This window comes from Atta colombica, unplaced genomic scaffold, assembly GCF_001594045.1.
Source record: "Atta colombica isolate Treedump-2 unplaced genomic scaffold, Acol1.0 scaffold118, whole genome shotgun sequence".
Taxonomy (NCBI): domain Eukaryota; kingdom Metazoa; phylum Arthropoda; class Insecta; order Hymenoptera; family Formicidae; genus Atta; species Atta colombica.
The window spans coordinates 8,942-35,569 of record NW_017259204.1 but is presented as its reverse complement, the minus strand read 5'-3'; the positions used below and the strand labels follow the sequence as shown (position 1 = coordinate 35,569).

Sequence of the window (26,628 nt, the reverse complement as noted above, 5' to 3'; positions counted from 1 at the left end):
AGAGAGAGAGAGAGAGAGAGAGAGAGAGAAGGGAAAAGATGGAAAAAGGAAGGCAGGAGAGAGAGAGGAAGGAGGGAGGAAGGGAGGGAGAGAGAGACTTCAAAATGATATAAGATTCAATGTTATAATTGTGTAAAGATGTATATAAATATAATTTGATTTCATATGAGCATATTATAAATTGTATTAGTTGTTGGAACATGTAAGAAATAATATTACATATGCAATTACAAGATAGATAGTGCTTATCAAAATTTACATTAAGTAGAAAATCTAATATCATGTGGTTGTTATGTGCTAAAATATTCTTTTAAATGTACACAAAAATATAAACTTTCAAGTTACTGATGTGTATAAAATCTTGTAATTACAATACATATAAACTAATATCCCACCTGAAGTTACTTTTCGAAAAAAATTAAAGTAATATGATATAAAAACAATTATTAAAAATATCTTTTTTATTGGGAAATATTTTTTTTATTGGGATATCTAAGTGAAATGTAAAAATCTTTAAGATGAATCTTTAAGATAAACCCAGTTAGAATCAAATATGTTTTTATGACAGTTCCTCACGTGTTCCAATGATAGCAAATAATTTGCATGAATTACCATGAATCCTTAACGTTGATAAATGCAGCAAATATCTTCCTCTCCTATTCCTGATTCAGACGCAAAAATTAAATACTGTATGCGACTACATGTCATTTTGTATCAATCTTCATTGTGACCCCTCCCCCCCCTTCAAGTTATGACATGGAATCTTAGGTGGCCCATACCTATAAGTGATTGTATCTTAAGCGAAGAGGATAGCGATTAAAAAAAAAAGCAGATTGTCGAGAAAAAGCATAGGTATATTAAAAAAAAGATACTTTGAAAATTTAGGATCGAAAAAATAAAGCAACGTAACAATATTATTTGATGAGTCATTACAGTCAGGGTTGGGCAATTTAAAGCTGCTAGTAGTTTCTTACGTATAGTACGTATGTATAATATGTATGTATAATATGAACAAATATATAAAAAAATGAGACTCGAAAGAATCTATCAGTGAAAAATATAAAAAGCCTATCAGAGCCTACATCAGCTGTTCGAACAGAAAAACTCTTCTTTTCGTGTGAATGTAACAAATAAAATAAATGAGTGTTTCAACCTTTCAATTCTTATGAAGTCTTATCAATATAAAATATAAATCAAAATTACATAAGTAACGCAAATTCCAAGATGTTGACAATTTAGTTCATTCTTCTTTATCCAAATTAGCTATGTAATGAATAGCCAAATGATCAAAAATATTAACTTATACAATAATAATATAAAAACTTACATAAAATAAAACCGAAGTCATACATTGCGTCAATAAGTAGAATCACAATCGCTCATCAGATTGTCAGATTTGCTATGCATAATATGTATAATACATATAAAACACATACAGAATTTTTGTCTCTTGTAATTTTTCTGTAAAGTTGATAGTATTTGAGTAAAAAATTCAAGACCAATATTTGACAGTTTTTTTCTAATTAATATTTTATTAACTATTGCGAAAATTACAAAATGGTAGAGGATTTTTCGATTCAGTTTAGTCCCCTCTATATACACAAAAGCGATTGGCCAAAATTTACGGACATCCTGTATAATACTTTTAACATAGGTATTATACATATAAATCATGTATAGTACGTTATGTTTTATACATGCTCAACCCTGGTTACGATAATATTATGATAACAAGTTTATTTGAAAGAGAATCAGAATAATCATAATAAATAAAATAAGAACAAAGTAAAATTAAAGGAAAGATTTTAATTAATTGATTTCAGTTAATTGATTGTAATATATATAATAGAAAAGAGATGTCTTTGGAAAAGGAACAAATGCAACAAGATTTGAAGGCATAAAGGCATTCATCTTACCAAATCTGAAAATTCCCAAAATCGAGTGCATGAAGAGGATTCGAAAGGCACGCAAGGACCACGTGATCGGCAAGGCTTTCACCCGGTAGGGCTCAGCGAGATGTCCCATACACATTGCAGTCACCAGCAATTTCACAAGATGCGCCACGACACTGCTTGCGCTCACCATGATCACCGTTGTCTCGTCGCGAATATTGCCTTTCCAAATAATTTATGATCGTCCAATCGAGAATAGTCAGTCGAATTTTCCATCCAAAATTGCCAGTGTCAATCTCACTTACTATTTACGAAATATAAGCAGTGTGAAGCAGTGATCAGCGCAGTGTGAAGCAGTGATCAGCGCAATGATGCCATTTCCAGATTTCCGGCTTCTAGCCATTTACGGCATTTTATGGCATGTGGAAGGGATACGGCGGCAAGCGTAAATATTTATATCATGAGCGGCGCTTCGGTGATCGGCCAGCTTCGCACAGCTTCGGGCGGTACACTGGTGGTAGAAATGGTAGAATTGGTAGAAGAGAGTTTAGAAGCTTTAGAGAGCGGTAGCAGGTAGCTCCAAGATGGAATTAGTGGAAATGATGGAATCCACTATGGTATTGGTAAGGGATATGATGAAAGTGTTGTAAATAATCAATACGCGAGTAATTCGATTCAGTGCCATTTAAAAGAAAAAGAAGAAATATTTAAACGTTTATATTCTCGAATGAATCACAACTTATGCTATATGCCAACATGGAAGAAAAATTGATTACGAGAAAGAGACTCGATTACAACAACAAGCTCATTCTGGCGCCTATGGTGCGCATCGGAACTCTTCCCATGCGTTTGCTCGCCTTAGATTATGGCGCAGATATAGTATACACTGAGGAACTAATTGACAGAAAACTACTTCGTTCGATTCGTCGAGAGAATGGTAAAATAAGCAATTCTTCTTTTGTTTAACTGGAGTGACGAATTGCATAAGATTTGTTTGTATATTATTATGCTGCGTTCCATTTGACGCTCACAGCATTCTTGGAATTATTTCATCCTTATATTTATCAAATTTAATATTAAACAGTAATAAATGATGTCGAATAATTATACAGTTTACCATTGAGCACTTCAACAAAATCAATAAAATGGTTATTATTGACGTGTTTTTATATGAAACGAAAGAATCTGACGAAAAAAGCGTCGCTCTGCCCTGTGAATTGAGACATTAAGCGTTAAAATTAACGACTATTGAGGTTAGGAAATCTGTTTGCCGCGAAATTTGTATATAATACTGCGATGCAAGCATGCACTGTACATGAGTTTGCATAGTAATGAATTTCGATTTTTCAGTTTACATGTGAAGCGACTTTCACCTCACCTTTCCCCTCCCCCCCCCTGCTTAAGAGGCACACGCTTCTATAATTGCACTGTTGCACATGAGTATAGTACTACAATTATAAAAATCGTGCGCTCCTTAAGCCTGGGGGGGGGGGAGGGTAAAACTGATGGAAGTCGTTTCGCGTGGCAACTTGAAAAGTTGAAACTCGAAATCGTGTGTGTGTGTGTGTGTGTGTGTGTGTGTGTTGTGTTGTGTGTGTGTACACGGGGATAGGAATGCCTATTCATACTTTCTTCTGTGTTTCTCATTTTTTCTTATGTCTTCTCTGATACGCGTGTAACTTCAGATAGGTAGGCATTCCTGTCCCCGTATGTACATACAACAATATAGATAGATCTCGTTTCGCCTCTGTGACAGATTTCTTAATCTCAATAGTCGTCAACTTTAATACTTATGTTATTTACATACTTATATACATATACTTAGATTATTCTATAATATCCTTTTTGTTTTCTGTTTTTTGCTTTTTGCTATTTTTTCTATTTTCTTTTTGTTTCTTATCCAGTTTTTTGTTTACGCTCGATATTAACAAATTTCGGAAGAAATAGGAAACATGTAGTAAGAAATATAATAAATGTCGATAAAACGATTACAAAGAAGGAAAAGCAAGAGGCAAAAAGCAAGAAACAAGAAACAAAGAACATATTGTAGAATAGGCTTTAATATCTCAGTTCGTAAGACAGAGCGACGCTTATTTCTGTCAGATTCTTTTATTTTACATCGAATAAACCTAGTTTTATTAATTTTTGAGATGCTCAGTGATAAACTATATTACCCTACAATTAAGTGATCTTGTTTCTCTAAAAAATGTATTTTTTTTTAAATCTAACTTGTAATACGTCCTCTTGCTAAGATTGTGATCGTGATCTAATTAGCGACATAAACATATACTGAATGTAATCTTGTTGATTGTCTTATTGTTAGAGAGAGATTTACTTAATATCATTATTTGCAGATGTCTTAGGCACTGTTGATTACATCGATAAGACAGATGGTACTGTGGTATTTCGTACTTGTTCTCGGGAACGAGAACATGTTGTTCTTCAAATTGGTACATCTGATTCAGCAAGAGCGGCTCAAGTCGCTCATATGGTGGAAAATGATGTTGCAGGCATAGACGTTAATATGGGTTGTCCAAAGAAATTTTCGATACTTGGAGGAATGGGTGCTTCTCTTCTTCGCGAACCACAGAAAGCGACCGATATTTTACGGAAACTGATTGAGACAGTAACTATACCAATTACTTGCAAAATACGCATTTTGCCTGATCTCGAGGAAACTCTTTTACTTTGCGATATCCTTGCCTCCACTGGTATCGCAGCTATTGCTGTTCATGGTCGTACTATTGAGGAAAGACCACAACATCCTAATCGTAATCATGTTCTCAAACAAATCTCTGCTAGACTTTCGATACCAGTTATTGCCAATGGTGGATCTAAAGATATTCAAAATCATTCCGATATATTTAGGTAACGTTTTGGCGCATGTCTATCAGAAGATTTCGTTTAATTTGTTAAGACATATTTCCACAGATTTAAAAAAGAAACAGGTTGTAGTAGCGTAATGCTTGCTCGCGCTGCTGAATGGAATTGCTCAGTATTTCGTAAAGAAGGTTCTCTTCCGATGGAAAATGTTATAAAGTCGTATTTAAAGCATGCAATTAATTGCGACAATTCACCTTCTAATACAAAATATTGCATACAGAATATTCTACGAGAATTTCAGGAATCTCCTCTAGGAAGAAGATTTCTCAATGCACAAACACTGGAACAAATATGGTGAATGTTTTATCTTTTTTATTTCTTATTTGTTTTTTTTTATTTTTATTCAATGAACTTTTTCAGTCAAGTGTGGAAATTAGATGATTATTACCGATCCAAAAGTGAAGAGTTTCAGGCTAAAGGTTTATTAGGTCGTTTTCAAGTAATGCCGGGAATTCTCGATAAAGATAACAATAGTATTTCACATAAAAGAAAAATTTATGAAGAAGAAGATGTTTCTCTAATGCGCTGTGCTTTTTTGAGAAACAGTTATATAACAGATTCGGAACTGCCAAAGACTAGATTACTTAAATGGACTAAGGAAAATCGTAAGAAAATGCCAATATATAATACTCGACAGGAGAGTAAACTCTTTTGTTCCGTTGTTACTGTTGATGGCAGAAAATATGGTTCCTCTTTTTGGTAAATTATAATAAACGAAAAATAATTTTTCTCTTTTTTTTTATTACATTGTATTTTTTTTTAGGGAAAAAAACAAAAAATGGGCCGAACAAGGTGCTGCTCTGGTATGTCTCTATTTTTTAGGAATTATCGATGAGAAAAGTCTTACCACTTGTAACATTCTTTTATAATATTTACTTTATTCCTTTTATTTATTGTACAATAAAAATTTCTATTAAAATCTCTTCTAGTAAAATCTTGCTTCGTGATATTGACTGTAGGGATGCAATAGATTGATAGATGAGAATGATTTATTGGATACTGGATATGTACAGTGGACAATGATTGCTGACACAACTTGAAAAATTTTGAGAAAAATCGTTTTTAATATAAATCTGATATTTCGGACAGTTTACAATTAAAACATTAAAGTTCAATCTACAATTGAGTAAATGTAGATGTTAGCGAATATAATGTTGTAAAGCATAATTTTAACTATACCGATTGAAAAATGGCTCAACTTTATTTTTCACGGCTACAACTGTGTAAAACGTAAAAGTGATCAGAACCAATCAGAGGGTTGCGTTCAGCGGACTCGACAATTGAGTGAATACTCACTGCTATTGATGTATTCGTCCAGATCTCAAATGCTGATTAGATGATCTAAAAGAATATTAATAACAATGAACGTTTACTCATTATGTGTCGTGAAGGCATATAATAAATTCATAAATTTGATTTCATAATATATATAATAGTAAAATGAAAATAGAATGACAGAAATAGCGCTAATAGCGTAATCTCTCTCATTCTTTACGAACACAACGTCTGTCCTATCTATTATAGTAAACAATCAATACTGTTATCGAAAGTGTATTTTGATTGGTTGTCATAATCTTACTAGAGCTGCGTTCGGAAACATCACCCGAGTGCCCCCATATATCGTTTTATCCCTATTCACCCAATGTTAGATAAGAATAAAGCCTATAGCACGATGCTTGTTTTTTTACTGAATTGCTAGCTGAATAACAGCTGTCAGAGTCAGCATCGCAACTATTGGGTTGTTCAAAAAGTCATAGCGTTTTTTCCAATAGATGGCGTTGTCCACGTTTATTTGTATGCGAGCGTGACATGAATGTCAAATGTTTACGCGCGTTTTGTTGTTGACACTCAATCTAAAAACCAAAAAAAAAGTTGACGCGATTTCGATCGAGTTTTGTGCTTACAATTGTGATTCATTCGAACATGGAGAATTTTGAAGAGCATATTCGCTATATTCTGTTTTATTACTTCAAAAAAGGGAAGAAAGCAACTGAAGCAAGGGAAAAATTGCGTCGAGTTTACGGCAGAAATGTCGTCAAAAAACGCCAGTGCCAGAACTGGTTCGCCCGATTTCATGATAGTGATTTTTCAGTCAAAGAGCTCATTGCTCTGATAGGCCTTCCAAGATTGACGACGATGAAATGAAAGCATTAGTACAAGCAAATAAACATTCAACGGTTCGGAAGCTTGCTGCCGCTCTAAAAGTGTCCGCTGGAAGTGTTCATGACCATTTGAAATCGCTAGGCTTCGTAAAGAAGCTCGATGTTTGGGTACCGCATGAGTTGAAAGAAATTCATCTGATGAATCGCATGAATGTCTGCGATCAATTCATCAAACGCGAAGAAAATGATCCATTCTTGAAGTGTATGGGCGACGAAAAATGGATTGTTTACAACAATGTCAGTCGAAAAAGAAGTTGGAGTAGGCGAAGTGAAGCACCGGAAAGACAAGCAAAGGATCCACCAAAAGATAATGCTGTCATGTGGTGGGATTGGAAGGGACCAATCTTCTATGAGCTCCTTTCAAAGAACAAAATGATTAATTCTGATGTCTACTGTGAGCAGCTGCAGAAATAAAGTGATGCCATCGCACAGAAACGTCCCGAGCTAATCAATCTTAAGGGTGTGATGTTTCACCTCGATAATGTGAGACCACACACAAGTTTGGTCACTCGGCAAAATTGTTGCAACATGGTTGGGATGTGTTACCATATCTACCGTATAGCCCAGACCTTGCACCATCAGACTTCCATCTCTTTCGTTCCTTGCAAAACTCTTTGGTAAAACGTTTGCTTCTGAAGACCTCATCAAACAGCACCTAGACAAGTTTCTCGCAGAGAAGGATGGGAAGTTTTATGAACGTGGTATTATGATGCCCGGAAGATGGCAGAAGGTCATCGAACAAAACGGTCAATATATCATTGATTAATGTTCATTACATAGGAGTACAACTTTGCTTCCGCCGTTTTTTTTCCGAAATTCGAGGCTTTATTGTAAAAAACTGGTTATACATTCATGATTCAAAGTATTGTCCATCGCTGGCCACTACTTTCTCCTATCTTTCGGGTAGCGTACGAATCTCGCGTCGAAAAAACTAGTTATCTTTTGAGGCTATCCACGAATCGATCCAATTTTTTACTTCTTCATAAGACCGGAAGTGCTGGTCAGCCAGGCCGTGTGCCATTGATCGAAACAAGTGATAGTCAGAGGAAGCAACGTCTGGAGAATACGGGTGGGATAGGACTTTCCATTTCAACGTTTCCAAGTATGTCTTGACCACTTTCGCAACATGGGGTCGAGCATTGTCATGCTGCAAAATCACTTTATCGTGTCTCTCGTTGTATTGCGGCCGTTTGTCTTTCAATGCTCGGCTCAAACGCATCAATTGCGTTCGCCTGTGATTGTTTCAGTCGGTTTTAACAGTTCATAATACACTACGCCGAGCTGGTCCCACCAAATAATGACCTTGGACGTCAAAATCACCGTTCTTGAAGCGTTGAAACCACTCACGACACGTTCTTTCACTAATAGCGGCCTCACCATAAGAATTTGAGAGCATTCGATGAACCTCAGCCGCAGATTTCTTCATATTGAAGCAAAAAATTAAAACCTCCCGCAAATGACGAGAATTTGGCTCGTAAACTGACATTTTCAATCGAGAATAACTTTATGATGCAGACACAAATCGACTAATGTTTCTATGGGGTTATGTTGACAGATGCCCAAGTTTATTGTATGACATCTATGATCTATTTATTTCGACCACCACTTACCGCTAAAGCCATCTATAAGAAAACGGCGGAAGCAAAGTTGTACACCTAATATATTAAATAAACATACCTGAAAATCAAATGAAAAAAATGCAATGACTTTTTGAACAATCCAATTATACGGTGGCAAGATTTTAATCCATCTAGCAATCCAGCAGGAAAACAAGTATCGTATGCCGCAAGCTTAACATGATACACGGTGTCATTCGAATGATGTTTCGGAACGCAGCTTAATTATCACATATCTTTAGGCCAATATAAAGGCCATTTTACATTGAGATGTCACAAGTCACAAGTTCTACACAAGTTGTACATCTAATACAAAAGTGTATTTGTCATTGTATCGTTCCGTTTTTCCGTGAAAATTGTTCTCCATATAATATCAGAAGATCAAAATAGACGGAACAGAACACAAACGCGGAAACGCGGAAATCTAGTATAGTTTAATTAATTTTGTTTTCCACATTTCCGCATTTTCACATTTCTGCGCTTTATGTAATGGCATCCTCAAGCAATGCCTTAATGTTAATATGGCTTTCCGATTGGTTCATGCATTAGCTTAAGACCATCTCGAATCTTGAGCAACATCTATGGATTCCATTCCTAGTATTTTAGGATGTTATGTATTTGTGCATATAATTAATTGCGTCTGATGAGATGTTAGTCCATCAGAAAGTCGTCTATTTTTTTTCGTATATAGTATTAAATAATTTAATGCTCTACTAAATTTCAGATTTTATAAAATAGTTATGTTGTATTCTTTTTTATATCTTTAAGGGATTAGTCTACCCTGGAGGCCTCAAAGTCATACCTTACTTTAATTATTAAAAAACTACACGATACAAAAATCTTTTTATACCTATTTGTTACTTGTATTTTGATGTACAAAATGTATAAAAATTATAATTCTAAAAAACAAAATGGCACTATAGCATTTTTTGGAAGTATGTGATGAAGACTCCCGCAGTGGATAGCAGAACAGATCAAAGGCTTTAGCCAAAAATTGAAAAATTATTTTTAATCGACATTAAATTTGTTAGAGAAATACCTGGCAGAATTAAAAAATATTGAAAAATAATGCATGCGTGAAAAAAGTTCAATTTTCACATAAAAATTCGACATAAAAATATGGATAACAAAATATGGATAACAAAAATATGGATAACAAAAAAAGTATATGTATAAATATTTTATTGCAAATCTATTCATATACAGGGTATCTCTTAAGATGGATCGGAACATTGAGGGGGGAGAAGATGGATCAAAAGGAACAAAAAATTCTTCACTATTTTGAGAAACTCGCTGTAGTTTTCGAATTAGAAAAGGAAACGTCTAAGCCAATATGCGGTTAAGCCGCGCCGCGCGAATTCATAGGACGATCCACACTCGAGCGGCGACGTGCAGGGAGAGGGAAGTAGCGCTTCGTTGCCTAGCATAGTATGGCGATTCTATGTGTTTCACCGCATCGCGCCTACATTATCCAAAAATGTTATTTTAGCTGAAATTTTTCTTATCATTATAAATTACGTTATTTAGCACGATTAAATACGTTTTAATACAATTATAGATATGATAAGCGATGTAATTAATTAGAGCATGCATTATGCAAAGCGTATGCTGATCATCGCTATATCTTTCCGTTTACTTTATTATATTTCTATTTAATTACGCTTCGAGACAGACTTCGTCGGAGCTTGTCGCGTCGTTTTATGCTATATTTAATTGGAGTTTTATTTTTTGACATATTAATGCATGTACACTTGAAATTATAATATAAGCTCGCATAGATAGCCGCTACATTGTAAATCCAGATGTATTCTTTTTTCATGTATAATGATGCATTTGACTGAGGTTTTTTCACATGTTTCTAGCCGTTTAACAAGTTTAATTGTACCATTAAAAACGTTCTTAAATTTTATTAAGCTTTAATGTTCATGATGAATAAAATTTAAATTTTCTTTCACTGAAAAGATTATTTATGTTACGTTAATGAGGAGTTTAAGTTTGTAGTAACTGAAAACTTAAATGTATAATTGAAAAACACTAATTGAAAATTGAGTGTTTTAGTTTATTTTCATTAAACTATCAAATTTAATGCCCATGTTCATTACATTAAAAAACTCTGTAACTTACAAGGAAAGGGACTCAACTGTCTCTCCGATTTTAATGAGCAAACAAAAATTCCCAAGACAAAAATAAGCGACACATATTTTTTTATTGGGAGTACAAATTAATTCGGTCCGTTTCCCTAAAGATGGCTTCAACTGTTATGAATGACAGTTTCATAGTTGATTTTGACGGTTTCAGAGAGATTAAACTGAATCTGCTAATAATCAGTTTATATCGCTTTGAGTACAAAAACCTTGATTTTTACTGTGTTTGAAATGTCGAATTTTGTGTTAACCAAGCAGCAATTGCAGGAGGTTTTGATTTTCTGCTTTAAAATTGGAAGAAAAGTGCGGTTGAAGCCCATCGAATGCTTGTCGAAATTTATGTGACACTGCTCCAACTGATAAATCATGTAGAATGATTTTGACGTTTCAAGGATGGAGATTTCAGCGTTGAAGACAAGCCTCGCTCTGGACAGTCAAAAAAATTCGAAGACAAAGAATTAGAGGCATTACTCGAAAAAGATTAGAGTCAAACGCAAGAGGAGCTTGCAGAATCATTGGGGATAATTCAACAAGCCGTTTCTGTACAATTGAGAGCCATGGGAATGATTCAAAAACAAGGAAATTGGATGGCTTATGAACTGAAACCGAAAGACGTTGAAAGGCGATTTTTCACTTGCAGTTGATTCAAAGACAACAGAGAAAAAGTTTTTTGCATCGGATTGTGACTGGAAATGAGAAGTGGATAATCCTAAGAAGAAAAAATACTACGCTAAGCCCGGTCAATCGTTGGGACCAAAAAGATCTTGTTTACTATAAGCTGCTGAAACCTGGCGATTCCATTACGAGCGATCGGCTACAATTGATTCGTTTGAATCGTACATTGCGAGAAAAACGGCCGGAATACAAACAAAGACATGATAAAGTTCTTCTTCATGACAACACTCGGCCTCATGTCGCTAAAGTCGTAAAAAAATATTTGGAAACGCTCAAATGGGATGTTTTACCGCACCCACCATATTCTCTGGACATTGCTTCTTCTGATTACTAGTTGTTCCAAAGGATGCAGCACGATTTAGCAAGTCACCGGTTCATTTCTTTCGCAGAAATTGAAAATTGGCTCCAAAATTGGATCGCCTCCAAAGACAAGATCATTTTTTCGAGATGGAATTCGAAAATTGTCTGAGAGATGGGAAAAAGTAGTAGGCAGCGATGGACAATACTTTAATTGATCTATTCATTCATTTTGTTTTGAAATAAATGCATTTTTGAACACAAAAAAACGGAATTAATTTGTATTTCCAATACGTCCCCATACACACTTTTAAAGGATGAACACTCCTTGGAAAAAAATTATTTTTCTCTTTTGTAGCGAATATCATTGGAAAAATCGGTGTTTCTCTTTCGAAGCGAATGTCGCTGGAACTGTAAGAGATAGAAAAAAATTTTCAGAAAATAGAATGGCGTCGTATAATAAAGCAAGCGGAAAGGTATCACGATGATCAGCATACGCTTTGCGTAATGCTCTAATTAATTACATCGCTTAACATATCTATACTTGTATTAAAATGTATTTAATCATGCTAAATAACGTGATTTATGATAAGAAAAACTTCAGCTAAAATAACATTTTTGGATAGTGTAGGCGCGATATGGCGAAACACATAGGACTGCCATACCAAGCTGTGCTAGACAACGAAGCGCTACTTGCCTCTTCCTGCGCGTCGCCGCTCGAGTGTGGGTCGTCCTACGAATTCGCGCGGCGCGGCTTAATCGCATATTGGCTTAGACGTTTCCTTTTCTAATTCGAAAACTACAGCGAGTATCTCAAAATAATATAAGAATTTTTTGATCCATTCTCCACCCTCAATGTGGCTCCGACCCATCTTAAGAAACACCCTGTATAAATTTTCAGCTTTTAGAAAATGTTTTTTATGATACTATTTTTTTGACGGAATCTTTGAAAATTGGCGTCAAAGATTCTAATATCTGATCTAGCATTTTGATTTTTATTCTACATACAATCAAATTAAATAGAAAAATTAACTTTTATAAAATAGTCACGATTTTTTCACGCAGCCTCCCGGAATAATAGTATTTTGAGTCACGAATTTCGTGACACTGTGTACGTTTCAGCTTCAGTTTGAATCTTCATCAGTAAAACATAAATCATAAATTTGTATGTTATAAATAGAAAAATCTACTATAATATTCGCATTTTATTTAGCAAAGTTTATGAAGTTTATTCCTTGAATATCAAGCTACGGATCCAGGATGAATAAATTCGGATTTTCATAACCAAAGTAGAATCTAGTAAGAATCGATACAAAAGGAAGGACGCCATTTCAGTCTTATCGGAAACGGCTAATAATTCTTGTTCTTCTTTAATAAATGACATCTGTCCTCGGAAAAATAAGGGAGTTAATACGGCCAAAAATTAGACGATAATTATTTTAAGATATATAATTAACTCAGATTTATACAGATTTCTATATTATATGTTACGTCCTATAAACGCCACGATTCTTTTTTTTTCGAAAGAGTCGGTTCCATATCGCGATTACGATTGGCGTTTATGAGACTCGAATGGAATCCTTATATAACAGTCTGACAGAAAGAAGGACGATAAGCTCCGCGAAAACTCGCCAATCAACCCGGAAGAAATAACAACTAGGCCCGAAAAGAGACAAGATTGCGAAAGACACATTATAAATGCACCTAAGTCACGCAATAAAAATCTAAGCTTTGTCCCAGACTGATCAACAATTTCAAAAAAACAAGCGCGCTTAAAAAATCATAAAATGCATGGGATAACTTCCCATGGTGGCGTTATCTAAGATCGGACTCGCGACTGATAATGGTTGTCCTGTACATAAAACTAGTTATGTATAGTAACTGTCTGTTTACCTAGCCATATTTTCCGCGAGGATAACAGATCCGTCATCTGTCTGAAGCAATCTTGCCTCTTTAAAGAAAAACGTAAATCATTTCTTTTCTTCTTGAAATCCCTCTAACAATGCACTTTAGATTAATAACGGTAGAAGGCTGTAAAAATCTCGTGTGACATTGCAATTAATTATTGCATCTTAGACAAAGGGCACTACGCTCTTTTTTCGAGATATAAATAGAGGAGAGTCTCGCGGAAGCGCAGAGTGTCAGTACAAAAAAAAAACCGGTACACTTTCCCCTCAGTACAGTTCACGTCAGTGAAAAATCATGTAAGTTCGCGTCAGTAAACCCGTTCACGCCAGTTCGTATTCGAGTGCATCGAATCCGATTCGCGCCAGTAACTCAATTCATGCCAGTTTTAATCTGTACTGAGTGCATTATTATTGAGATCAGTCAATCAATGCCCACTGTGACCTCCTGGCGCTCTTGTGTAGACAGCGGGCTTCCTCATCATCTTCGAGCAATATCCACCCAAAGTTTTGTAAACTAAGCAGCTAAACAGTAAATCGGTCTGTCATTCCATCCACTCATCTACACATCTCCCCGTAAATACACACATAAATACACACACGCGCGCCCGCCCGTACATAAAAAGAAACACAGAATTGTCTCCTTATGTCAGAAGAAATAGGCGGAGCCGCCACCTAGCCAAAACGTGCCGCCACAACTGACCGACGACAATTATTTAGAGATCTCGTACTCGTTAATCAGCGAGCAATCACAATCAATAGACCTGATCTCTCCCTCTGATTGACCCCGCTATCTAGGAGATTCATTCTTAACTATTCCCCTCCTCTTCTTGAAGAGTTTATTCCCTCTCCCTCCTCCTTTAGATCAACTTCTAACTCCATCATATCTAGCAAATTCATATCGTGCCGATTAGGACTAGGATCTCTTTAAGTTTTAGTTCTCTTCCTCCAATGAAGGAGATAGACTGGTGACTGTCTATGTTCCTGGAAATCCCACTTCTTACACCGTCCTATATGAGCACCTCATCCCAATGTGCTCCTGCACCACCTTCGTCGCCTCCAATTCTCAATAACCCTATTTTCTCTTCTCCTATTCACTCCCATACATATGCACACATATAATCACAATTTTTTCTAATTTAATCCAGGTTCGTACTTACGTAAATCGCGACACACACACACACACACACACACACACACACACACACACACACACACACACACACACACCTCCACTACTTCATTAGCTTTTCATAAACCACTGTAATCGATTTATTTATTTTTTCTATATAAACAAACTTGATTGTAAACAAACTTAATAATGATGTCTTTATATACACATATATATATATATACAGAGTGCGTCACTAAATCCAGATAAATCGAACAATTTCTTTAAACAAAATGTTTTTAAAAATTAAATATTACAAAAAATCCTTTTACATGGCACTTGGAGATTCCCTGTAGAGCACAATTATTCGATATATCCCCTATATATTAACTTGAATGACGGCCTCTATTCTTGATCTGAAGCGTTTGCATGCTGTAATGTAACGCTATCCATGCTGACGAATGCTGCCTCAATAGCGGTCCTTAATGATGTCACATTGGGATGTCGAGATTTATTTATGATCCTTGCATCTACGCTCCATATGTAGTCCAAGGGATTCAAATCTGGGCTATTGGGAGGCCAGAATGGGAGCCGAAGCGAACAACTCGACTTATCCTGGCAATCTCAGAAAGCATCTGTCGTATCTTTAATGTGTATCGATTTGTATCGAAAGTCCTCCTCGGTAATTTGACGCATTTGTTAGCTTGCTTACACTAATAATCGATGCTAATTTTCGCAATGATTACCTTAGGTCATCCGAAATCAGCGCTTGAGTCCTTTCAACGACTGCGAGATCCTCGCGGTGCGTTCTTTCGAATGATTCTTCCTCGCTGGCATACTGGAACTTTCGTTGGACTGTTCTAAAGCCGTATGTTTTGCTATAATGTCATAAACGGTTGATCTCGGATATCCAAAAAACCAAATTATTTCCGTTGTTAAGCGCTCAACGTCTTCGATCACGGCTCTTCGATTACACTTAGCACTTAGTTTTAATTATCACCATTTTGAGAATATGACTGTTCACTAGAAGTATCAGACTTTCTCGGACGCCAATAACAACCTTTGACGGAAACACAAGCGAAAAATTTAAATTGTGAAATTTGTCCAGATTTTGATGATGTACCCTGTATATATAAGTTCTATGTGAACCTTAATAATAATATTTTCCTTCAATAAATGTAAGTTTTATATTATAAAAATTAGATTTATATTATAAAAATTACCAGCTTCCATTTATTTTAAATCATCACTCGCATTCCTAGCCCTCTAATAATACCTGAGATCGCACGAGGTCCAGTGCCGGGTCAAAAAGATTAAGACTTTGACTCAAAAAGTAGGACCGACGTTCGCACTGTCCATAAAGAGTCATAGCATTTTTTTGGAAAGTTAACCCAGGTTATTCCAAGACGAAAAGTTGCGTGCGACTCACAGCTGTTCGCCTCTGTGCGAATACTTGTGAGATTGAATTTAATCGTCCTTCCACACCTTTTCCATTCTCCTTCACTGTCTCCTTGATCAAATTCTCAAGTTTGAATGTAACATATACATTCTAAAATACTTTCATTAGGCTTCCATACAGCTCATTATTTTTTTAGTTAAAATCGGGTTGGCTCTTATTGCGATGATTTGTTCAATAGAATGAACTCATTTTGTTTCCTTCCGTTAATTGTGTTATTCCGTTAATTGTGTTACTATTGACGTAGCAGATTATCCGCCATCAGAAATAGTTGATATGATTGGTATTTTTTATGCCGCTAATAATAATGCTAGAAAAGTAGCTCGTCAGTATTGAGATAGGTATCCGGATAGACGACATCCTGATCATAAAGCAATTTTGGGTTTAACAACTAGACCGCGTACGGGATTGATGAAACGCAAACGTTTTAAAAAAACCACTAAATAGTGACGATGCTATTATCGTAACCATACTAGGAATGATAATGATGAATTCGCACATTAGTCAAATTAGTCGTGAATTAAATATGTTTCCTGCAACTGTATGTAGAATTGTACATGTTAATCACATTCATCTTTATCATATTACACTTAATCAGGAACTTTCTAATAATGATAAAATTCTTCGTCACATTCTGCAGGTGGGGGTGTAGAGAAAATTTAGTTCAATCTCACATTTTTTTCTCGCGTCATATTTAGTGACAAGTCTGCATTTGAGAGCAATACTGAATCGGCATAATAATCATTATTATTCTGATACCAATCCACACTGGATTTGTCATGTAAACAATTAGCATCGATGGAAGATGATAATTTGTAGTATTTTAGATTATCATATTGGATCCCACTTTTTTATGGCAATGTTACAGAGAATCATACTCACGTATGATACGAGAAGTGTTGCCAAGGATGTTAGAGTTTGCTGATGAAAATATAGTTCAACGTATGTGATTGCAACAGAACGATGCACCACTACATTACACACGCCCTGTAAGGGATTTTTTTAAATTTAACTTATCAGCGTCATTAGAAGAGGTGTCATATAGCATGGTCTCCCAGATCACCAAATCCAATATCATCAAATTTTTCTTATGGGGCTATTTGAAAAACATTGTTTACCAGACCGCATCTACCACAGCTGAAGATCTAAAGTACATCAGAAGGACATGTAGAGATATACCAGCCAATCAGACAAACAGTCGATACATTCGAAAAACGGTTGCAACTATGTATCCAACAGAATGGTAGTACATTTGAGTATTTGCTGTAGACCAAACATAAACACTCTATTACTGACTTCGATGTGTGTTATGGAATTAATCGATCTTATCTTTATCGGCCGGATCCACCTCGGGTCTTGTCTTCATCAGTCGGATTCATCTCGGATCTTGCCTTCATCGGTCGGATCCATTTCGGATTTTGCCTTCATCGGCCGGATCCACCTCGGGTCTTGTCTTCACCGACCGGATCCATCTTAGTCTCATCTCCTTTCCATGTCTCTTGAACATTATACAGGGGAAACAGTACCTCTGTTCGATAGTATATGGCATCAGCACCTATTCATCATATCTATCCGTCTTTTCGAGCTGGAGGGAACGCAGCTGGCCGGTGTATACCATCGGATTTTTAAAGGAAGAGCCACGGCAATCCACCTCTTCCAGAAGACGCGTCTCCACAGCGGGTCTTCCTTCAGTTAGATGACAGCATAAGGAGGACCATTCTTGATGTCTATGGAATTGGTCCCACCGGATCCGCCTCTCAGCCGCACTACCCGTTTTCTACCTTCAAATTTTTCTAATATGGGAGGAGGAAGGCAGACCTTCCTTTGGCCATAGGAATAATGATCCGATTTCAGATCCTCGCATCCAAGTAGCCCTATCCGTGTCCCTGCCTCCGGTTTTGCGGACATACTTAGGATAAATCCGCGGAGGGAAGCAGATCCCCTTTTGCCGCCATGGTGGCCTCCTGTGTTCCTATCTCCTGTGTTCCATTTCGAGAGCCATGGAAAGATAGATCCATGTTTTGTGTGGCGCCAGGGAAAGGCCTTTTGTCTTTTGCCACATTCTACGCTACCGCGCCATAGAAGACTACTTCTATCAAAAAAAGTTTGAGGTCCAAAAAATGGGTGAAAAAACAAGTCTTTTTGCCATCACTCTTTAAATTAAATATGTATTTCGCTGAAGAATCACCAAATATGGCTGGAACAAAGTTTACAACAGCAAATCAAATGTAACGTTCTTATAAATTTACTTAAACTCTTTAGATATCTGTGCGCAAACACCACGCTGTGCCCTAATCTTTTGTTAATCTTTTATTTTTAGATTTTTGCTAAAAATAAGTTACAGGCTTTTTAAGTGCAGTATATTGGTATTTAAACAAAATTACGCTTCAAAAAATTTTTGAAAAATTTTGAAGCGTAACTTTGATAAAATACCAATATACTGCATTTAAAAAAATGACGTTTTATATAAAACCGAAAATAATAACAATTTTTAATAGTTCACGTAATTACAATTTTATTTCAACTTTTTATTATATCATTTTGTCTATAGAATAGGATTTCTTAAAAGTAATTAATGCTATTACAAGTTATTATGTATTAGGTAAATTCGATTTTTGTTATTTTAAGATATATGTCTTTAGGATGTTGAATAAGTACTGTGGAAATATATTTTAATTTTCTTGGGGTTTTTTCACAAACATCGAATTTATAATTTCGTAAAAAAGTAATGAGTCCCATTTTTAATTGTAATAGGCCAAATCGTTCACCTGTAAAATGTTATTAATAATAATAATAAAGTGATAATAATAATAAAATATTGATGATAATAATAAAAACTGTTATTAACGTAACAAAAATAGAATTATTATCACTGTAACAAATAAATATTCTGAAAAAAGATCTCGCTCCAATCATCTTGATCTTGACATATATATTACCTTGATCAAAAAGTTCCCGGAATTCATTCAGAAAATTCAAAATACAAGTTTTATTCATCAAAAGTGATATTGTCCCCTCATCAAAGTACTCCTCATCGACTGCAATGCACTTATGTCAGAGCTTGATCCAACTCTCGAAACATTTCTAGAACTCTATTGTCGGTATAGCCATCAGAGCCGTCTTCGATTTTTCCATTACCTCCTTTCCGTTGTTAAAACGCGTTCCCCGTAATGGTTTTTTGACTCGATCGAAAACAGAAAAAAATCACCATATCAGGTAAATTTGGTGGTTGTTGAATGGTATTCGTTTCGTTCTTGGTCAAAAATTCACGGATAATGATGGCACTGTGCGACGGTGCGTTATTATGGTGCAAAATCCACGAGTTGTTTGCCCACAAATTCAAAATCAAAAATACATGCAGAGGTAGATGTACTCAAGACGGCGTAACTTTTACAAATGTCAAGCTATGGTGATAAAATTTGGTGGGAATGTCAATGATAGATGTGGCAACCTAACCAAAAAAACAGAACTCAAATCAGCTGACTCAGAGCATCACCTGGTGGTAATTCCAGAAACTTTTTGATCAAGGTGGTATATGTTATCAAGGTCATGACCTTGAGCAACATTCAAAAAGTTTTATACTATCGCTCAGTATTTATTAAAAATTTATACACATTCATGATATATACATTTTCGACTGTCGATTTTTGTAGTGCAATTCGTATAGATTACGAGCTGATATTTACTGAAAATGGCGTGACTATCGCGTAAGTCATAATGATTACCAACAGATCTATTCTGTAACTCTTAACGCAAATTTCCTTATCATTAATAACGCAGCTACGCAGCTTTTTTACCATGATGGAAGATCTGCGCAGCAGTGTTATAAAGTCAAATTTCCAAATTTTTTTGTATCTATTTTTTCCTGACATGCAAACATGTCAGGAAAACATTTTCCTGGCCTCAAACAGCACTGCGATTCGTTTGATTAGTTCCTTATTTAAATTTGTAATTTTAGCAATTTGTTCAATTTCGGAAAAAATCTAGCTGTTTCCGTCATTTAAATTGACAATCCCGAATCCTGTTTAACAACAACGAGTATTCTGAACTTTTTCTAAAAATCTTCTTGGATCTTTTTTTTGGGCTTTTTCGTTGTTTCTTAAAAACGGAACCGTACCGATCACGTACCGATTTTTAAAATCATTTTTTAAAAGATAAATTGTATGAAGATTAGACATGCCAAAATTGTATATAGATTTATTTATATCCTTAATCAGTAATTTGTTTATTGTATTCATTTTAAGATTTCGCACTGTATAATGGACAAGTTGCACAAGATATCTCGTTTGAAAGAGCTGTACAGCAAACTTTGTCATCAATCATTGTAAATAATATTTCATAAGTAATAGTTATATTTTGATATTGCCTCGGAACCAAATTTTTTAATTCGTCTTTCATTCTTTGGTCTCATTTTTCGAAATCTCTTTATTTTCTTGTCAAATTTAATCGAACGATAATATCGAATCGAAGAAGTTTCATTAGTCTACAAAACTCCATTAGTACACAAAACTTGATTATTCAAATCGGCATGAAACTCGTCATACGAATATAGTTGTCCGATTTTGGATTTTCGTATTTCTGTTTATACATACTTTGATTCAATGTTCCATCAAAACTCCATTTACAAGTCATTTTTCATGTGTATATAAGCTTAATTTAAATTAAGAAATTTGAATACGAAAATCCGAAATCGCACAATTATATTCTTATGACGAGTTTCGTATCAATTAGTAAGCGATAATGGAAATTTGTGGATAAATGAAACTCCTTCTTCGACTCGATATTGTAATTTTTTAAATGAATACATTGTAAAGTTGCTTAAGGGGATGTTGAAATGGCCAAATTATCGGGATTTCGCAGATCGATATAAATCTCCGAATTTATGAACGCGCAGAATCAAAAATTCATTTACAAGATTAAAGTAGACGCAAAATTTGGAAGTGCTGCAATAGATTTTATAATATTTAAAATCGAAAAAAAGTTAAAAACTTACATTTTTTCAACTCGTAAAGCTGTCACCTGGCATAGATGTTTCCTTAATACAAAAATTTTATAGCTCGTAGGGATTACACGATAATGCATCATTCAGCGCATGACGTGTACAAACAATACTGAGATTAAAACTAAGATTAAAAGCTTTAAAAAAAAAAGATTTATATCGATCTGCGAATGACATGTATATGAACGCTGAGCGACGACTCGGAATGGTAAACAAATTGTATCTAGCAGTAGGCATTCGACCTTCTAAGAGATGATGTTGCAATATGTTAGATAAAGACAGATGATGCGTTTGAGCGAAACACAACGATTAGTATAATAATATTAAGTATAATAAGTATAAGAAATGAAAGATGTTACTACTATCAAATTTGGAATAGTTTTATCGGTAATACAAACTCCAGGGATACTTTCCTTAATAACACTTAAAAAAAATTATTCAATTCTATCAATAATTGTCTGAGAAAAATCACCTACTTTTTCAGCCTTCCAAGATGGTGTACTCCCTTAAATATAACTCGATAAGTTCCGATGATTGGAAACACTAATTTTCAATTTATTCGTTTTATTATCTTAATAAACTACCTCTATATGATCTTGATCTAGTATTGCTATCATATCTTTCATGATTTTTTTACCTTTTTGTCGTTTTGAAATGACTTTTTTGTGAAAATGAACTGTCAAGCATGTAAGAGCAAATTATTGTTATGTATAACATGCTCTTTTGATACACATAATTGTAATATGCATAACAGACATTAAATGGTATATAATCTTAAATATATAATCTTAAATATATAATCTTAAATGGAAACAAATCATACCTTTCTTGTAAAAAACTGTGTATACTATTTTTAAACAAATAGAAAAATATTTATTTTAGCAAAGAATATTGTTTTATTTATTTTTATATGCATTTATTAGATTAAAATAAAGTTTTCTTTGAGAAAAGTGATTTAATTTTACTGTATCAAATTAATTTAAAAGAAATAATAACTAATGGTTATTTTACAATATGCTTTTTGTTTCCTGTTTCTTGTTTTTTTTTTTACTATTTTTTACACCTTGTCTTTTTGTTTCTTATTCGGTTTTTTGTTTTTTGTTTTCGGTTTATGTTGCCCGAAATAAAAGTTAATGAACTTCGAAAGAAATATATAACAAGAAATACAATTGTCGATAAAATGCGTAGGAGAAAAAAGCAAAAAGTAAAAAACAAGAAACAGGAAACAAAGAACATATTGTAGAATTAAAGGATTAGAGAAACATGTAAATGTAATTATTGCAATCAACAATAATTAAAAACTCAGAAATTACCGGCAATAGATAAAACTTTTATGGAAATATTAGTTGCTTTCCATTTACATCGATTCTCAGATATCGATTCTTACTTGTGACATCATAATTCAATTGAATGCACGTTTCTTTTACCTTCTGACAAGTAATTGAACTGAGTTTTTACCTATAATCTGCAATTTTTATCTACAATCGACAAGATCAAGTGTAGTGAGTCATAAACACTTTAAAAATGAGGTTATGAACTTGTATTGCCATGTGATAACTTTTTACCAAAGTAAGCAAGTCATTTGTGAAATACTCAGTCTCAGGCTCAATTTCTCTTGTATCTAAATGGAAAGCAACTATTGAAATTTCTATATATGTTTCAAGATCAAGGTAATATATTCGCTGATTGGAGTTTTAATATATTTATCTAACAATAATAACATCTTCAATTCTATCAATCGTTATTAACTTACAATGTATTGTTAAACTGAAATTATTGCTTTTTATTACGTACCAATGCAACTTCTTGGGCCAAATCCGAAAGGCATGTAATGCATTGATCGTCTGAATCGAGCTACTTCATCGAATCTCTCAGGATCATAAATTTCAGGTTTGGGATATATATCTGGATCGAAATGAATACTATAGACAGGTATATGGATTACTTGACCTTTTGGGATAGTTAGTTGAGAATTTCTAAAAGTATAATCTGATGAGGCCTGTCTCGTGATTATGTCAATTACTGGATATTTTCGCATCGTTTCTGTTAATAATCATTTCAATAATCATTATAAAAATTAAACGCATCTTAAAGCGAATTCGATTTATAATAGTAAGATTGACTTTAAAATGCAGCAGTTTACAAGATATTAATTGTTTACGATTTTCCGTGTACTTTATGTATCGCGTTCATAAACGTATCTATCTACAAGAACTCTGGGTGGTCTCGCGCGTAAGATGCGAGATCAGAATGTTGAAGATCCTATGAACGAAATCCTGCTTTTCCTTTCTTTTTTTCTGAAATAAGTGAAATTATTAATAAACATTAGATCAAATATTTTTATACATGTATTGAAATTATATATATATATATATACTTCTAAAAGTTTTAATTCAATAATTGTAAAGGAAAAATGATTTGATATGATATCGATTCGATGGAAAACTAGCACTTTATATGTAAATGAAATCTGTTTTCCTTTAAAAAAATCCGAGAAGAAATTATACTTTTGTAATGATGTCATGTTATCGATCACTGTTTTGTTTTAAATGTTTTTTTATAACTATTAGCCTAATTCTACAATGTGCTTTTTGTTTTCTATTTCTTGCTGTTTGTCTCTTGTCTTATTAACCAAAAAAATAAAACAGCAAGAAATAGGAACAAAGAGCATATTGTAGAATTAGCCTTAAGCTCTAATTCTACGAGTACAATGTGCTTTCGTTTCCTGTTTCTTACTTTTTGCTATTGTATCTTTTTACTTCTTATCCCGTTTTTCGTTTTCTGTTATTCGATAAACGTTAATGAACTTCTGAAGAAACAGAAAACACACATCAAGAAATATAATCGTTGATAAAATGATCATAAAGAAGAAAAAGATAAAAAACAAAAAACAGGAAACAGAAGAAACAGAAAACACACATCAAGAAATATAATCGTTGATAAAATGATCATAAAGAAGAAAAAGGTAAAAAACAAAAAACAGGAAACAAAGAGCACATTGTAGAACAATCATTAAGCTTATTCTACAATGTGCTTTTTGTTTTCTGTTTTTTATTTTTTGCTATTTTAATATGATGATTTTGTCCCTTAATTTCTTATCCGCTTTTTTGTTTTATGTCCGAGAAAAGTTAACGAACTTCGGAAGAAATAGGAAACACGTAGCAAGAAATACAATTGTCGATAAAATGGTTGCAAAGGGAGAAAAAAGCAAGAAACAGAAAACAAAGAGTACATTGCAGAATAGACTTTATCATCCGAATGTATGAAAATTTTGATAACAATTTGATGAACAAAATGAGATGATTAATTTAATTATGAGAATGATGCCAATACATTTGGAAATAACTTCCGTTGCACGGATTAGCTCGCCGGGGTGCAAGACGGGAAACGGAACAGATTCGAATCGGAGAAAGAATACTCGTACAATCCCAGTAAACGAGAATGGATTAAAATGGATTGAAATTTTTTTTTATCCGAATGCGTATTTTAAATAGCGAATACTTTTTTTTGGATCTAATTGGATTCAATTGGATTCAATTAGATTCAATCCAATTGGATACAATTGGATTGAAAAACTGTATTTTCTATTCAAAATTTTGAATTGAACAGTATTCACAATGCACACATAAAGCTAATATAATTTTTAGATTGAAAGGCATAATAAAGATATGCTCCAAGATATGCAATTCCTATAAATGAATAAAAATGCATTTAGGATTGAAAAGCATTCATTTTAACATTCGTGAATCAATATTTCTGAAAATCTGAATCTATTTCAATTCATTTCAATCCATTCTCGTTTGCGGAGGTATTAAGTGAAATGACAATTTATTATATCAAAGAAATGACAATACAAAATAAAATAAGTTCGGATGGTAATATAATACAAGATGAAAGGGCTTTGTAGTCAAAGTCTCGCTACAGCGTTTGACTAATTAGAAGAAAGAATTTTACAAACTGATCAATTAAAAAACGTTTTAAAGCATTTGCAACATCGCGTTGATATACCCAATATGATACAATGAGAGCGTTCAAATTGACAAAGCGACTCACTGAGCAAATGAATATAATTGGTTGTTACTTACAGATCAATCTAACCATATTCAATTGTTCGGTAAGCATATCTAACCGCTTTGCCGTCTTGAACTCGCCCTATAATACCGACTAGAGTGAGTGTTTCTGCGAGGCGCGAAATATAGTAAGCGTGCGATATCGTTGCGAGGTCTGCAGACTAATGGCTCCGGCACACCAGCGCGATGTTCGTCGCGCGCGACACGCGATCCAATGAGTGAACAGTTTTACCGATGTTTTCATTCCAAAGTTATATTCTCATTGAGTATCGCGGCGCGAAAAGAAAAGTCCGACGCGAATGTGAGTAATACCACATATACCAGTACACGCTGGTATGTCACGCGACACAGTGCGTGAGTATAAATCGTGGTGAACGCGACGAACGTGTCTAATAGCGTTTTTCATTGGGATACATTGAGTGTACACTAGAAACTTGTCGAGTGAGATGGACACTGCCCAAATTTATGGACAGTGCAAGTTTTTTGCACGCCCAATGAAACACTCGCGATTTGATGAATGCGTTTAGTGGCGTGCCATTTTTAATTTCTCAAACGTTGACATTTTTCGATTGCAGATTACAGAAATTAATCATTTAGAAGTTATAGAAATGCCTCCGATTCAATTTAAAGTAAATAATTTTGGAAGTCCCTTCAAAAAAAGTGACAAAGAAGATTTTTATCATAAATTATTGAGTAAGCGTATATGTATTCCGTCAAATCGTATAATCTATAATCTACTTATAATGACTATAAAGAAAATTTGTTATGAGCTTATTAAAAAAAATCTTCACTATACGAATAATATACTACTAAATTTTTTATTACACATTTTTATTACACATTTACACATTTTTATTTGTGTGAATTAATATTTTCTTATTATGTTTTCATACGAAATTTTCGTTTATAAATAAGTATACGTAGAGCATATTTCGCATACAAATTTGTCTGATTTTTAAAAATTCAATTGATTATCAGACTGAAACTATTGATTATTAGACGTCTGAATTTTCCTAGACATATCCATTCATATATTTATGAATATCATGAAAACCACAACGTTTCTGATAATCCTAGCTATAGATTTCCAAGGACATGGGAAAATAATACAAATTGATTATGATCTCTAGATATCTCTTTGGTGAAAACGAACAGGTATTCAGTAAAGCAGCAAAAAATACTTTTTTGTATTGTTATTGTTTTTGTAAGTAATTGCACAAGTAAAAGGTACCTTAATTTATTATTGAATACTCTATTTTTTTACTAATAATGGCTATTGACAATTAAGTTTTTATAATAATTTGTTTAATAAAATATGTTGAAATAATATGTTCTTTACGTTTTATATTTTTATTTATTTACATTTTCCTGATGACATATCAGAAATATTAATGTATTAAGATTGTTGAAATATGAAAT

At 34.1% G+C, this 26,628-nt stretch overlaps 3 protein-coding genes and 1 pseudogene across 4 annotated transcripts in view; 2 read left to right on the top strand and 2 right to left on the bottom strand.

Annotated features, from left to right (window-relative positions):
• LOC108694202 (putative acyl-CoA-binding protein) overlaps positions 1-2,102 on the bottom strand; it is a 12,422-nt gene extending 10,320 nt beyond the window's left edge. For both annotated transcript variants that reach the window (XM_018203563.1, XM_018203562.1), the window contains exon 1: positions 1,917-2,102. In XM_018203563.1, coding sequence (XP_018059052.1) covers positions 1,917-2,085 — 169 coding nt within the window. In that variant the 5' untranslated portion in view covers positions 2,086-2,102. The remainder of the gene's footprint in view (positions 1-1,916) is intronic.
• Positions 2,103-2,633: 531 nt separating this feature from the next.
• LOC108694201 (tRNA-dihydrouridine(20) synthase [NAD(P)+]-like) lies at positions 2,634-5,645 on the top strand. The gene is made up of 5 exons (XM_018203561.1): positions 2,634-2,829; positions 4,247-4,760; positions 4,824-5,069; positions 5,136-5,474; positions 5,539-5,645. The coding sequence occupies exons 1-5, from the start codon at positions 2,634-2,636 to the stop codon at positions 5,642-5,644; spliced, it is 1,401 nt and encodes a 466-aa protein (XP_018059050.1). The 3' UTR covers position 5,645.
• A 910-nt stretch (positions 5,646-6,555) lies between these two features.
• Positions 6,556-7,678, top strand: LOC108694197 (annotated as a pseudogene).
• A 10,950-nt stretch (positions 7,679-18,628) lies between these two features.
• LOC108694198 (probable cytochrome P450 6a13) overlaps positions 18,629-26,628 on the bottom strand; it is a 13,695-nt gene continuing 5,695 nt past the window's right edge. Inside the window, exons 2-3 of the mRNA XM_018203549.1 lie at positions 22,934-23,182; positions 18,629-18,908 (exon numbers count right to left, since the gene is read on the bottom strand). Of these exons, the coding sequence (XP_018059038.1) occupies positions 18,739-18,908; positions 22,934-23,182 (419 nt within the window). The 3' untranslated portion in view covers positions 18,629-18,738. The remainder of the gene's footprint in view (positions 18,909-22,933; positions 23,183-26,628) is intronic.